Source organism: Delphinus delphis, chromosome 11 (assembly GCF_949987515.2).
Source record: "Delphinus delphis chromosome 11, mDelDel1.2, whole genome shotgun sequence".
In the NCBI taxonomy this organism is placed as follows: domain Eukaryota; kingdom Metazoa; phylum Chordata; class Mammalia; order Artiodactyla; family Delphinidae; genus Delphinus; species Delphinus delphis.
The window spans coordinates 95,404,011-95,415,869 of record NC_082693.1 but is presented as its reverse complement, the minus strand read 5'-3'; the positions used below and the strand labels follow the sequence as shown (position 1 = coordinate 95,415,869).

The window sequence follows — 11,859 nt, the reverse complement described above, 5'->3', positions numbered from 1 at the left end:
GAAGGAATATGCCAAGTGCCTGGATAAGAATAATCGGTGGTCCAAGTGTCAGGTAAGGAAGGAGAGTCTCCTGGCTTTGAAGGAACTGTGTCCTCCACCTGGTTTGCTTTCTCCCACCCATCCTCCTCGTGGTGCCTATTCATCTGCCACTACTGTTTTTGAGCGGCTTACTACGGGCCCTGCTTCAGGGCATTCTCCCATTTTTCCTTAAAAAAGCCCCCAGCAGGTATTCACGCCACAGCTCTTTATTGAGCATCATCTGCAGGGCACTATCCTCGCCTTCAGGGAACCCAGCAGAGGTGAAAGGACTAGCTTCACGTGAAGCCGCCGTTGGCTCGTGCCTGCCTCGGGGGCGCGCAGAGCCGGAGATCGAAGGAGGTGGGGCTTGGGGAGGTTCCGAGGGCTTACTGGGCCGGTAGAGGGCGGGGCAGGACGTTGCTAGGGGGATTCTGTTAGGTCCTCCGGGGAAGGTTAGGCGCAGTGAGGCCCCGCCCCTCTAGAACGCCGGAAGCGCATCAGGTGACTGCGGTGGTGGCTGGTTCCGGAGACCGAAGCAGGCGGCTTGGAAGGGGTGAGTGTCAAATGTGGACGACTCTGGTTGGGGTCCCCGTGGTGGGCCGCTGGGCCTGCGGTCTTTGGGGACGGGGGGCGGCAACCCAGACCTGGAGGGAATACGGAACCTGGTCCCGGCCCGCCGCTTCCGTTCTTCCTGGGCGTCCTCGAGCCTGTCGCTGCCTCTCGCTGACCCCAGTCTGGCAGAGGGCCGCCCTTGGGCGCTCGGGGTTCCCAGCAGTGCAGAAGGGGTGCGGTCTAACGTCCAAGATACCTTGTTTACTATTTCCTCAGGAAGAACACAGGCTCGGGGAAGTGATGGCTGGGGTAGAGGCGGGGAGCGGTGAGAGGGCTTGGGGACCCAGTGTGGGATCCACACCCAAGGTTAAGGGCGGCAGGGCTAGCCAGGCAGCAGTGACGCCAGTGCTTTTCTAACGTTTCTTAGCTTCCAGAGCCCAACATACAGAGCTGGTAAAAGCAGAGCAGATCTGGTCAGGTCCTGAGACGCTGAGTCCAGAGCGATGTTGCTGAAGACAGGTACCTACACGGATGGGGGTGGCTTTGGGAGGGTAGGTGACCAGTTGGGGGTGGGAGCTACCTGGAGGAAGTTCCAGTCCTGTGGCGTCTGGGCCTCCTTCCCTGATGTGGGTATGTGGGGAGACATGTTCCTCTCATTCCTGGAAGTGGGCCAGGAAAGGAGGAAGTGCTCCCCACCTAGGAATCAGTTCCCCTCCAAAGAGGCCTCTTCCTTGCGCACCCCCTCTACCCCAAAGCACAGAGGCCCTATCTTATTAACATCAACATGTAATAAGAACAGCCCTGTAAAGTCACTACAGTGATTCCATCTTGCAGATAAAGAAACTGAGGCCCTAGAGGGAAAGTGAGCTGGCTGGGTGCAGGTCCAACCGGCTGGCCTCTTAAGCCCTTCTGAAGCCTCTTGGGTGTCTGTGGAGAACAAAGAGCCCTGGATGGGACTCAGGAGACCTGGAGTCTGGCTACACTGTACTGTCAAGTTCTGTGTGAATGGAGTGGGGGGAGCTGGTCAGGGTGTAGAAGGGATATGACCTCAGGGTGTTAGTTTTTGATAATTCCAGCACTGCTGTGGTAACAGCAAAGTGGGAATCCAGGCCTCAAACACGTTGCCCCACCCCAGGCACCGTCCACCCACTCACAGCACTCCTGGAGCCAGGAGTTGCAGGAAGAGCCCATTCCACCTTAAGCGCGAGAGTCTAGTTCCCCTAATGTGCAGGCCAGCAGCCTCTGCAGGGCTGGGCAGCACGTGGGTGGGGTGGGGCGAGGGCTGGAGCTATAGGAGCCACTCACAGTTATCCTTCCAACCCCCTGCAGTGCTCTTGCTGGCCTTGGTGGCCCAGGTGCTGGTTCTGGAGAACGGGCTCCTGCGGAAGCCACCCATGGGCTGGCTGGCCTGGGAACGCTTCCGCTGCAACACTGACTGTAACGAGGACCCAAAGAACTGCATCAGGTGAGTAAGGTCGGCACCACCCAACAGGCTTGCCTAGGGCCCTCACAGAGTGGGAGCAGCGAGTGGGGGTCAGCTAGGAAAGAGGGCAGGGTTAGAGCCCCCCATCCCAGAGAGAAAGCAACCAGAGGTGACTTTTGAGACCTCTGACACTCAGCTTCATGACCAGCTTGGGGCCTCTGTGGTGACCTCAGGCCTGTGGGGCAGGGACCCTGTGGTGGACGCAGCCACTGAGATAATGGAAAGAAGGTAACAGTTAAGGGCCAGGCCGGACCCCGCATGCTTCCCATTGGCCCGGTTCTGCTTCTTGGCTTGGGGGCCCCGTCACTCCTCTTGCTCCACCCTGCTCATGGCTCATGACATAATCCTTGGTACCCCTCACACTTGTTACCTGGCTTAGTCCTCGGCTGACAGCAAGGCCATGGTACTTGTAGGCTGGATTCACACTCAGAGCATCTAAGAAGTTTGAAAAGCTCTGAGGAACGGGGGGTGGGGTTAAGGTTAGGCCAGTGCTGGGCCACTGAGCAGCCCTGTCCCCTACCCCTCGCCAGTGAGCGGCTCTTCATGGAGATGGCTGACCGGCTGGCACAGGATGGATGGCGGGACCTGGGCTACGAATACCTTAACATCGATGACTGCTGGATTGGTGGACGTGATGCCAAAGGCAACCTGGTGCCTGATCCCAAGCGCTTCCCCAACGGCATGGCCTTCCTGGCTGACTACGTGAGCCCCACCCCAGCCCTGCCCCTTGGCCTGTGGGCCAGACCGCTCTTTCCACCCCATCCTACTTAGGGCTCATTTCTGTAATCCCTGCTTGAGAACTCACAGTCTGGTGGAGGAAATAGATACATGGACAGGTAGTTTTGACCCACTGTAGTGGGTGAGAGCAAGGAAGGACATCTTATTCAGCCTGGGATTTCAGGAAGGTTCTCCAGAGGAAGCAATTCTTGAGCTGATACTGGAGAGATGGCATTCAAGGGAATGGCAGAAGCAAATGCCTAGAGGCCAGAAACAGCCCATGCAAGGTGTGTGTGTTGGAGGGAGGGGAAGTATCATGGTTGGCAAAGGCCAGGCCAGCAAGCTGAGACCCTTTCCTTTGGGCTTTAGGAAGTCATTGAAGGTTTTTATTTATTTATTTATTATATCTTTAAAATTAATTAATTTATTTTTGGCTGCATTGGGTCTTCATTGCTGTGCGCAGGCTTTCTCTAGTTGTAGTGAGCGGGGGCTACTCTCTGTTGGGTGCGCAGGCTTCTCATCGTGGTGGCTTCTCTTGTTGCAGAGCACGGGCTCTAGGCTCATGAGCTTCAGTAGTTGTGGCATGCGGGCTCAGTAGTTGTGGCGCATGGGCTTAGTTGCTCCGTGGCATGTGGGATCTTCCCGGACCAGGGCTCGAACCTGTGTCCCCTGCATTGGCAGGCAGATTCTTTTTTTTTTTTTTTTTTTTTTTTATTGTTTTTTTTTTTTGTTTTTTTTGTTTGTTTGTTTTGTTTTTTTTTTTTTCTGCCTCTCCCGTTGCGGAAGACAGGCTTTGGACGCGCAGGCTCAGTGGCCATGGCTCATGGGCCCAGCCGCTCGGGAGCATGTGGGATCTTCCCAGACTGGGGCACGAACCCGTGTCCCCTGCATCGGCAGGCGGACTCTCAACCACTGCGCCACCAGGGAAGCCCGGCAGGCAGATTCTTAACCATTGCGTCACCAGGGAAGTCCCATCATTGAAGGTTTTAATGGGGCCTGGTCAGATGTGCCTGGGAGGTGGCTCCTTGAGGTGCTGCCTGAGCCCAGTGTGTTGTCAACCCCCCACAGGCTCATTCCCTGGGCCTGAAACTGGGCATCTACGCGGACATGGGCAACTTCACCTGCATGGGTTACCCAGGCACCACGCTAGACAAGGTGGTCCAGGATGCTCAAACCTTCGCGAAGTGGAAGGTGGACATGCTGAAGCTGGATGGCTGCTTCTCAACCCCCGAGGAACGGGCCGAGGGTGGGTCCCACAGCTGGCTGGGGGCCATTGGGTAGACAGGGAGGGGTGGCCATGGAAGGCCCCATAGTGCTCATCTGTCTGTATGGCCCCTAGCGGGTAGCATTTCCCAATTCCCCTCACCCAGGGCCTAGGGGGATCTTGGCTCCCAGGCTCCCTAAAGATGGGTTGGTACCATGCCCCTACCTGGGAAGTGTTTGCAGCTCTGGGTACAGGGAAGCACCTCCTTGAACCGTAGTTTCCTCCCATTTGGTGGGAGGTTTGGGCTGAGGCCCCAGATTTCATCTTGTGTCTCTTCATCCTAAAATGTGAGGGTTGGACTTCTCCAGGGTACCCCAAGATGGCTGCTGCCCTGAACGCCACAGGCCGCCCCATCGCCTTCTCCTGCAGTTGGCCAGCCTACGAAGGGGGCCTCCCCCCAAAGGTAAGCCATTCTGTGAACCCACCTGGCAATGCCCCTCATACCCAGGCCTCCTTGCCTTCTATGCAGTCAGGGCTCCTCTCATCATAGTTGCTCACATGCTGATTTGTAGGTCTAGGAAAGGGTCATAAGTACCTGAGGGGGCCTGAGCTAGCCCAGGGTCTTAGAGGAGACACTTGTCAGGTGGGCTGAAGGGATGGGTATCCAAGGCATGGGAACCATATGTTATGTGCTGACACAGCACCCAACAAGCAGTCAGAATCCTGGTTTTGCCGAGTGGGCTAGGAGATCCAGAAGGCTGGTGAGGCCAGGCAGGTGGGGCCTGGCCTCTGAAAGGCCTCGTGGGCATCTCACCAGGGACCCTTCAGCATGTAGGGTGCTAGAAAGGGTGGAATCAGACTTGCAGACCCGAGGGAGAACCCTGGCAGAGGGTGGGACTCACTGAGAGAACACGGGGGTGGGTGTGTGGTAGGGAAGGTTATGGTATGCCAGCCTGGGTCCATACCCCGGGCTTGGCCCCAGCTGGCGTGAGAGGGAGGGGTCGGCTCCTGGCACTAGCACGCATGGAGGAGAGGCCGGGCAGCTCCAGAGCAGGGCCACTCCCTCTGAGGCCTTCCTCATCCTGAACACGCTCAAGGTCTGTTCTCTTCTCCCTTCCCTACCCTCTATGTCTCCTGCTGAGGCTCCCCAGCCCCTTTGCAGGGCTCTAGGCAGCAGAGTGTGACTCTGGTGTTGGACTCTGCCTTCCCCCCAAATCCAGGTGAACTACACTCTGCTGGCGGACATCTGCAACCTCTGGCGCAACTATGACGACATCCAGGACTCCTGGAGCAGCGTGCTCTCCATCCTGGACTGGTTTGTGACCCACCAGGACATTCTGCAGCCGGTGGCAGGCCCTGGGCACTGGAACGACCCAGACATGGTACCAGCATGGAGGGGGATGGCCCAAGGCCCACTGCCCTATGCTGTCTTCCTGGACGCTGACTGCCAGGTTCTAGACCATCATATCAGAAACGTGTCCTTGAACCAGCCGTGCTGGACTTGCCTTGGGGGCTTACAGTTCTGTTCCCAGGGCCCCACCCCACCTCTTGGATCAGAATGTTCAGAGAGGGCCTGGGAATGCCCATTGTTAAGTCTTCCCAGGCAGTTCTGATGTGTCTTAAAACTTGAGAACTTGATCTGTAGTGACTCTTGTGTGAGACCTTATTCCTGCATAGGGTAAAGATCACAGATAGTCCACACTCTCTTGCCACCCTTCCCTAGACTCTTTGCCAGGTCTGCCTCTGACCCCTCTCTCAATGCTCTGTATTGTTACCCTCCACAGGCAGAACTGGCCTCTCATACCTACCTCACTCATAGCCCTGATCACTTAAATTTCTTTGCAATTTATCTTACAGTTTTATAGCTATCTCTTTAGTCAACGAGTATTTACCGTCAGTGATGATTATAATAATTACAAATACTAGGCCAGATGGAGAGGTGCCTGGAGAAACAGAAATTGACCTGCTTTAGAGTTCCAGCTCCAGCTCTGCCACTTACCTTGGGCACGTGACTTAATTTTTTCTGTGACTCAGCTTTGTCAATTGGAAAATGGAAATAATAATAGCAGCTGCTATATATATAGGGTTGTTTTGAGGGTTAAAAGGATGACCCTTTTTTTTTGTTTTATTTTTTTTTTTAGGCCAGCACATGGCTGATGTTGCAAACAGGACTCAGCTCCCTGGGGCTGGAGGGGAGCTGACCTTCATTGACCTATTAGGCACCAGGCCCAGGGCCAAGTCCTTTTTTAAAAATTATTTTATTTTTTGGCCATGCCACATGGCATGCGGGATCTTAGTTCCCTGACCAGGGATCAAACCCGCTCCCCCTGCAGTGGGAGCGAGGAGTCCTAACTGCTGGACCACCAGGTAAGTCCCCAGAAGGATGACCCTTTAAATGTCTGGCATGGTTTGCACATATACAGTGCTTAGTTAAATTGGTGTCACTAAGTACACAAGAGTGTTGAGTTGGCAGTAATCGTTTGTGTCCTGTTGGTGTATTGGTTGCGCTGAGGACAGGAGTGCCCGTTGGTGTAGTCAGCTGTCGTTAGGGCAGGTGGGTGGCTAGTGGCAGGAGCAGAGACTCTGTCCGGGTCTGGTTTACTACCATCCTGGCTGTATTTCTTGACTTGCATATTCCAGTTTATAAACGCTTTTGGCAACAGGATCCATTGGATCCTCTGAACAACCTGTGACATGGTCAGAGCATATTATCACCCCCATATTCTTGATGGAAGAAAAAACCTGAGGCTCTGAAAAGTGACTTGACCCACCCCAAGGCCACGCTGCTGGGGAATGGTGTTTGCAGAACCAGGGCCCGCACCTGGCCATCCTCCCCCATCTCTGTCTTCTTTTGCTACAAGTTTAGGGTTGGTCCCCGCGCCCACCGCCCTGAAGAGGGCAGAGCTTAGCAATCCTCTTTTCTGCCCCCAGTTGCTCATTGGGAACTTTGGCCTCAGCTTCGAGCAAGCCCGGGCCCAGATGGCCCTGTGGACGGTGCTGGCGGCCCCCCTCTTCATGTCCACGGACCTGCGTACCATCTCCGCCCAGAACATGGACATTCTGCAGAATCCACTCATGATCAAAATCAACCAGGATCCCTTAGGCATCCAAGGACGCAGGATTCTCAAGGTACTGGGGGTGTGGGAGCAAGGAAGGGAGGCTGAGAGACTGGGCTCCCCTGGAAACAAGTCTGCAGGCCAGAGGTTCAGGGGTCGGGACTGGGCCTCTGAAATCCACTCAATCCCTCCTAGTTGCATTCAGTCGAAGTCTCTACTGGGAGCTGCTTCGACTGTCCCTCACTTGCCTGGGTAAGAGCAGGGCCAGGGCAGGACAGCTTGTGGGATTTGGGGAAGGGAGACATCACCACACATGCACAAGGGATCAGTGTGGCCCCTCGGTTTGGAACTACAAAACTTCTGCACAAGTCTGTGATGGCTGGCAGAGAAATAGGGCTTGCCTTCAGAGTTTAGGAGTTGTTTGAGCCATGGAGTACAACTACTACTAGTACTAGTGTAGACTAGTTGCTGAGCACCTAGTGTGTGCTAGACATTCTAGATACATTTTCTCAGAAGGTCGATGCTCCTTCCCTGTTTTACAAATGAGGAAACTTAGACTTGAAGAGTCTCAGTAACTTTATACCAAGGCCACACAATTGGTAAGTGGTACAACAGGACTAGATGCCGATAGTGTCACCTCAAAGCTTGTGCTCGTTGCCCAGATCCTTGCCTCTCTAGTAAAAGGAAATCTACACCAATATAGAAAGCAGCTGCTGAACTGGTGATGCCCAGAGGCGATGACTAATCCTGCCAGAGGGGCGGATGGTGGAGCCAGGCCCAGGGGCCTTCTGGAGGCTGTGGCTTCACCCTCCTGGCTGCTCAGGGCAGAGCTCATCGTTCTAACTGGACGGTGCCCTCCAGTCCAGTGCCAGGGGCTGTCCATGTCTGTCTCTCCCGTTATCCTGTAAGCTCTCTGAGGCGGGACCTCGTGCAGCATTTATCTGTGTCCTGGCGTGGGGCCTGGCACAGAGTAAGTGTCGGGGAGCGTCTGCTGAGTCAGGGAAGGAAGGATGGAAGGTGGAGTTAAGATGAGTTGTGTGCTGGAGGGCTGTGGTTTCCCCTCCAAGCTTCTGCCTGACATGGAACTGTGGGCTGGCGAGACCCAGAGCTCAAGGGCGGGTTGGGAAGGGAGCTTCAGGGCCTGCTGAGCAGGGACCCCAGCCAGTAGCCATGTTCTGCGCCAGGAGAAATCCTACATTGAGGTGTACATGCGGCCCCTGGCCAGTGAGGCCAGTGCTATAGTCTTCTTCAGCCGCAGGACAGATATGCCGTATCCCTACCGGACCTCCCTCGCCCGGCTGAACTTCACCAGCTCCAAGGTGTATGAGGTGAGTGCCCTGCTACCTGCAGCGCTTTGGGTTTCCCTGAGGGTGTTGCTGGGTCCTACTCATACGGGGGCCCCTTCACTCACACACCGTCCCTTAAGCCGTGGGCCTTGGGTCCTCTGGCTGGTGCTGTGCTCTGCACTGGTGTTTTCAAGCTACACAAACGACTACCTTGTGTAAATGAGTCCCGTCAGCCCCCGAGGCCGCGTGTTTCCCCTCTGCAGTCTTGCTGGCACATGTCTCAGGTTCTTGGTGGGCTGGGCCCTCACCACTGCCAGTACTTGGGCATCTGTTGGCTTTGCCAGAGGGGAAGTCATGGGGACTCGGGCTCCCACTTCTGTAGGGCATACTGGAGGGTCAACACAGGCCAAAGTGCAGGCTCTTACATCCCCTGGAGTGGGGGGCGGGGGGGGTTTGTCCCTGTGCAGCCATTCTTAGGGTGGCATAGTGCTGTGCTCCCCCCTGCAGGCCCAGAACGTCTACACGGGTGACATCATCAGTGGCCTCCGGGATAAAACCAACTTCACATTGATCATCAACCCTTCCGGGGTGGTGATGTGGTACCTGTATCCTATCAGGAAGCTGGGGACGCCCCAGCAGTGAGGAGCTGGGACGTGTGACAGGCTGTGGCAGCACCACTGAGCCCAGGCCACGGAGGTTCCACGTGCTGAGGGCCAGTAGGTGGGGTCGTCTTCTACCCGTCAGACCCAAAGTGCAATCTCAGGGCCGGGTTCTACGCCCTGCACAAGTGTGAAGTCTCTTGGAAACTTGTCTTGGGGAGACTTCCTGTGGCCTCTCTGGCCTCTACCTCATCTGTTCAGCCCCATGGATGTTGCTGAAAACTCGGCCAGCCTCCTCAGCCCCCATAGGCAGAGGCACCGATACTTGTCAGGATTCTAGCCTCTGACCTTCTTTTTACTGACTCTGAAATCAGGATTTGGAATTTTCTTAAAATTAGGAGTGGAGCTCTGACCTCTTGTCGGGAAGTCCCATGAATTACTATGTGATCAACTTTCCTGCCCGGAGAAGGCCTTACAGGCTGACACTGCCTGGGAGTGACCTTGGTTCCTTCGGGTCACCAATAAAGCTGTTCTTTAGTCAAGTAGTTGTAATATGGACCTGGGGCCAGGGGCTGATCAGGTGGGGACTCTGGGTGGCACTACACAAGGTGCTGGTTTCAGATTTCACCTTGCATGGAAGATGTATGGCCTCTTCTGGCTCCTCATTCCACCGCGACCTGCAGACTGTACTTCTGGCCATGCCAGGCTTGCCTCCCGCCCCAGTCATCCCTGCTGTGCCTAGCATCATGGTGGTGGTAACGGCACAGTGAGGCGGACTAGTGATGGTCCCAGGCCCTCTTCCCCACCGCATTCAGACGTTACAGGGTCTGCCAGCCACTACCCGCACTCAGCAGCCCCTCTGCTGCACAGTGAAAGGCCCTTGACCTGCTAAGGAACGTTGCGTTACTGTCTTCAGCCTCTTTCAGCTCCTCTCCCCCTTCCTGACAGGGCTTCGCTCACTGACGCTCCTGGGCTGGGTGCAGCCGAGGGCAGTCAGCTCTGCCTTTCTCCCACAGGGCTTGTGTAGCTTGTCCTCTGCCCACCAGTGCCCCCAGCTCCTCCCTTAGTTTCTCCTCTCCTAACCTGGCTGCAGAGGAGTTTCAGATCCCTCAGCTATGTGCAAAGAAAGGTCCAGGGGCTCTTTGTGTCTTACAATATATATCCTGCCCCTCCTCGTAGGGAAAAGGGTATTAAAGTAAAGAATGGCAGGTTCTGACTGCCTGCCTTTGGTTCCTGTTTCCCAAGCCCTCTTTTTAGCTAAGGCCTCAGGGCACCTGTCTTCCCTAGTGGCTCTTGTTCCCCTCTGGAAAGCTGGCAGCAGACCAGGCTAGGTACCTTCTCCTTGTGCTTTGAATGTGGGAGCACCCAGTGCCTCAGGCTTTGCATGGTCCTGCCCTGTGGGAACTTTTCTGGGTGGATCTCCCATGTTCCCTCCCTCAGGGTTTAAGGTCATTGTATTTGGAGTATGTTATAAAGAACTCACAAACATACATTTTATAGTGTAATTTAAGATTTCTGGAGCTTCCCTGATTGAGTCTGGGGTCATCAGAGGAAGCTCCCTTTTCCCAGTTGGTGTCTTGAGGCTGTGGGTCACTTAGGAGGACAGAAGCCTACCTCATCCCAGGCCTCTGCCCTTTGAGGTCTGTCACCCTATGCATAGCTCCAGCTTTGGGTCTTGGTCATAGTGCTGGGCAAGCCAAGCAGAATGGTTTCGGGCAGAAACACTTCTTTTGCTAGCCCCAGGAAAGAAATCTTTTCCACCCCTGTGGGATGTGGTGGAGACCACCAGACTTGGGAGTTGGGGCCAAGGACCAGCATGGATTTGACCAGTCAGTTTCTTTGCCTTCCAGACACAGAGATAGTTACATGTCTTTACTTGCTGTATAACTTTATCCTGAGGGTACCTGACTGGTTCTATCACGTTAGCCTTTATTCTCTTAAGGCACACTCTATCTTCCAGGACATTGTTTTACTCCCTCCCGCCCAAGACAGTATGGGACTAAATTAATTTTTCCCAGTTCAAGGCAGCCTTGTCTGGACCCAAGGGTACCCCTTCTGTTTTTTTAAAAAAAATTTTATTATAGAAATTTTTGAACATTAAAATGGTAAGTGAACCTCCATGTACCCATCACCCAGATCCAACAACCATCAACATGTGCCATTATTTCATATCTCTCGTCCCTCACATACTTTTGCATGTAAGCTGGAGTATTTGAGAGCAAATCAAAGAAAACTCTAACCACCACTATGTAGCTCTAACAGGCAATAGGGTCTTGAATATACAATTTTCTTATCCAACAAAATAAAAGTTTTAATCTGATAACCAGGCTGCTTTCAGTTTTTGCCAGGTGTGTTGGGTTTTTGTTTGTTTCTGTTTTGTTTGTTTTGTTTGTTTGTTTGGCTGCACCCTACAGCTTGCGGGATCTCAGTTCTCAGACCAGGGACTGAACCCAGGCCACAGCAGTGAAAGTCTGGAATCCTCACCCATGTGGCCACATGGTGGGGACACACATGTGTCCCCACAACAACTGGTGGGGACTCCCACCAGTTGTCTCAAAAATATTTTTCCATAGTTTATTTGAATCAAAGTCCAAGCAAAGGGTCAACAAAAATGGTCCCGTAAGAACCACCGAAAGTTTGCTCTCTCTAAGACCAATGAAAAGTCTGCCATATATAATCAGAATCAACTTTAAACTCTGGAAATTAACCAAAGGCTTTCACTAACCCAGAGAGTGTTCAGTCAAGAAAGACAGTAGAATCTTGGTAAGAACAGAAAGCTTTTTAGAGTTTTTAACTTACCCTAGTACCAGATTTTAAGTCAGCTATTTAAAATACGTTCAAAGAGCTAAAGGAAACCATGTCTAAAGAACTAGAGGAGAAAAAAAAAAAGAACTAGAGGAGGTAAGAATGGTGTCTCACCAGATAGAGAATATCAGTAAAGAGA

General features: G+C 53.8%; 1 protein-coding gene across 2 annotated transcripts; it reads left to right on the top strand.

The window, feature by feature from the left end:
* Positions 1 to 487: 487 nt before the first annotated feature.
* Positions 488 to 11,230, top strand: NAGA (alpha-N-acetylgalactosaminidase). 2 transcript variants are annotated; one of them, XM_060025767.1, is made up of 10 exons: positions 488 to 571; positions 998 to 1,089; positions 1,900 to 2,035; positions 2,584 to 2,755; positions 3,839 to 4,016; positions 4,343 to 4,437; positions 5,195 to 5,356; positions 6,906 to 7,103; positions 8,215 to 8,358; positions 8,824 to 11,230. In XM_060025767.1, exons 2-10 carry the CDS (start codon positions 1,074 to 1,076, stop codon positions 8,956 to 8,958), a joined length of 1,236 nt encoding a protein of 411 aa, XP_059881750.1. In that variant the 5' UTR covers positions 488 to 571; positions 998 to 1,073; the 3' UTR covers positions 8,959 to 11,230. The 2 variants fall into 2 exon arrangements, with proteins under 2 accessions (XP_059881750.1, XP_059881751.1); XM_060025768.1 differs by having other exon boundaries at positions 509 to 571; positions 1,005 to 1,089.
* The last annotated feature ends 629 nt before the right edge of the window (positions 11,231 to 11,859 follow it).

Bases quoted from the DNA above. Each gene is read 5' to 3' on its own strand.
- NAGA (XM_060025767.1), top strand. The intron at 2,036-2,583 runs GTGAGTAAGGTC...ACCCCTCGCCAG, and splicing joins GACCCAAAGAACTGCATCAG to TGAGCGGCTCTTCATGGAGA. The intron at 8,359-8,823 runs GTGAGTGCCCTG...TCCCCCCTGCAG, and splicing joins CCAGCTCCAAGGTGTATGAG to GCCCAGAACGTCTACACGGG.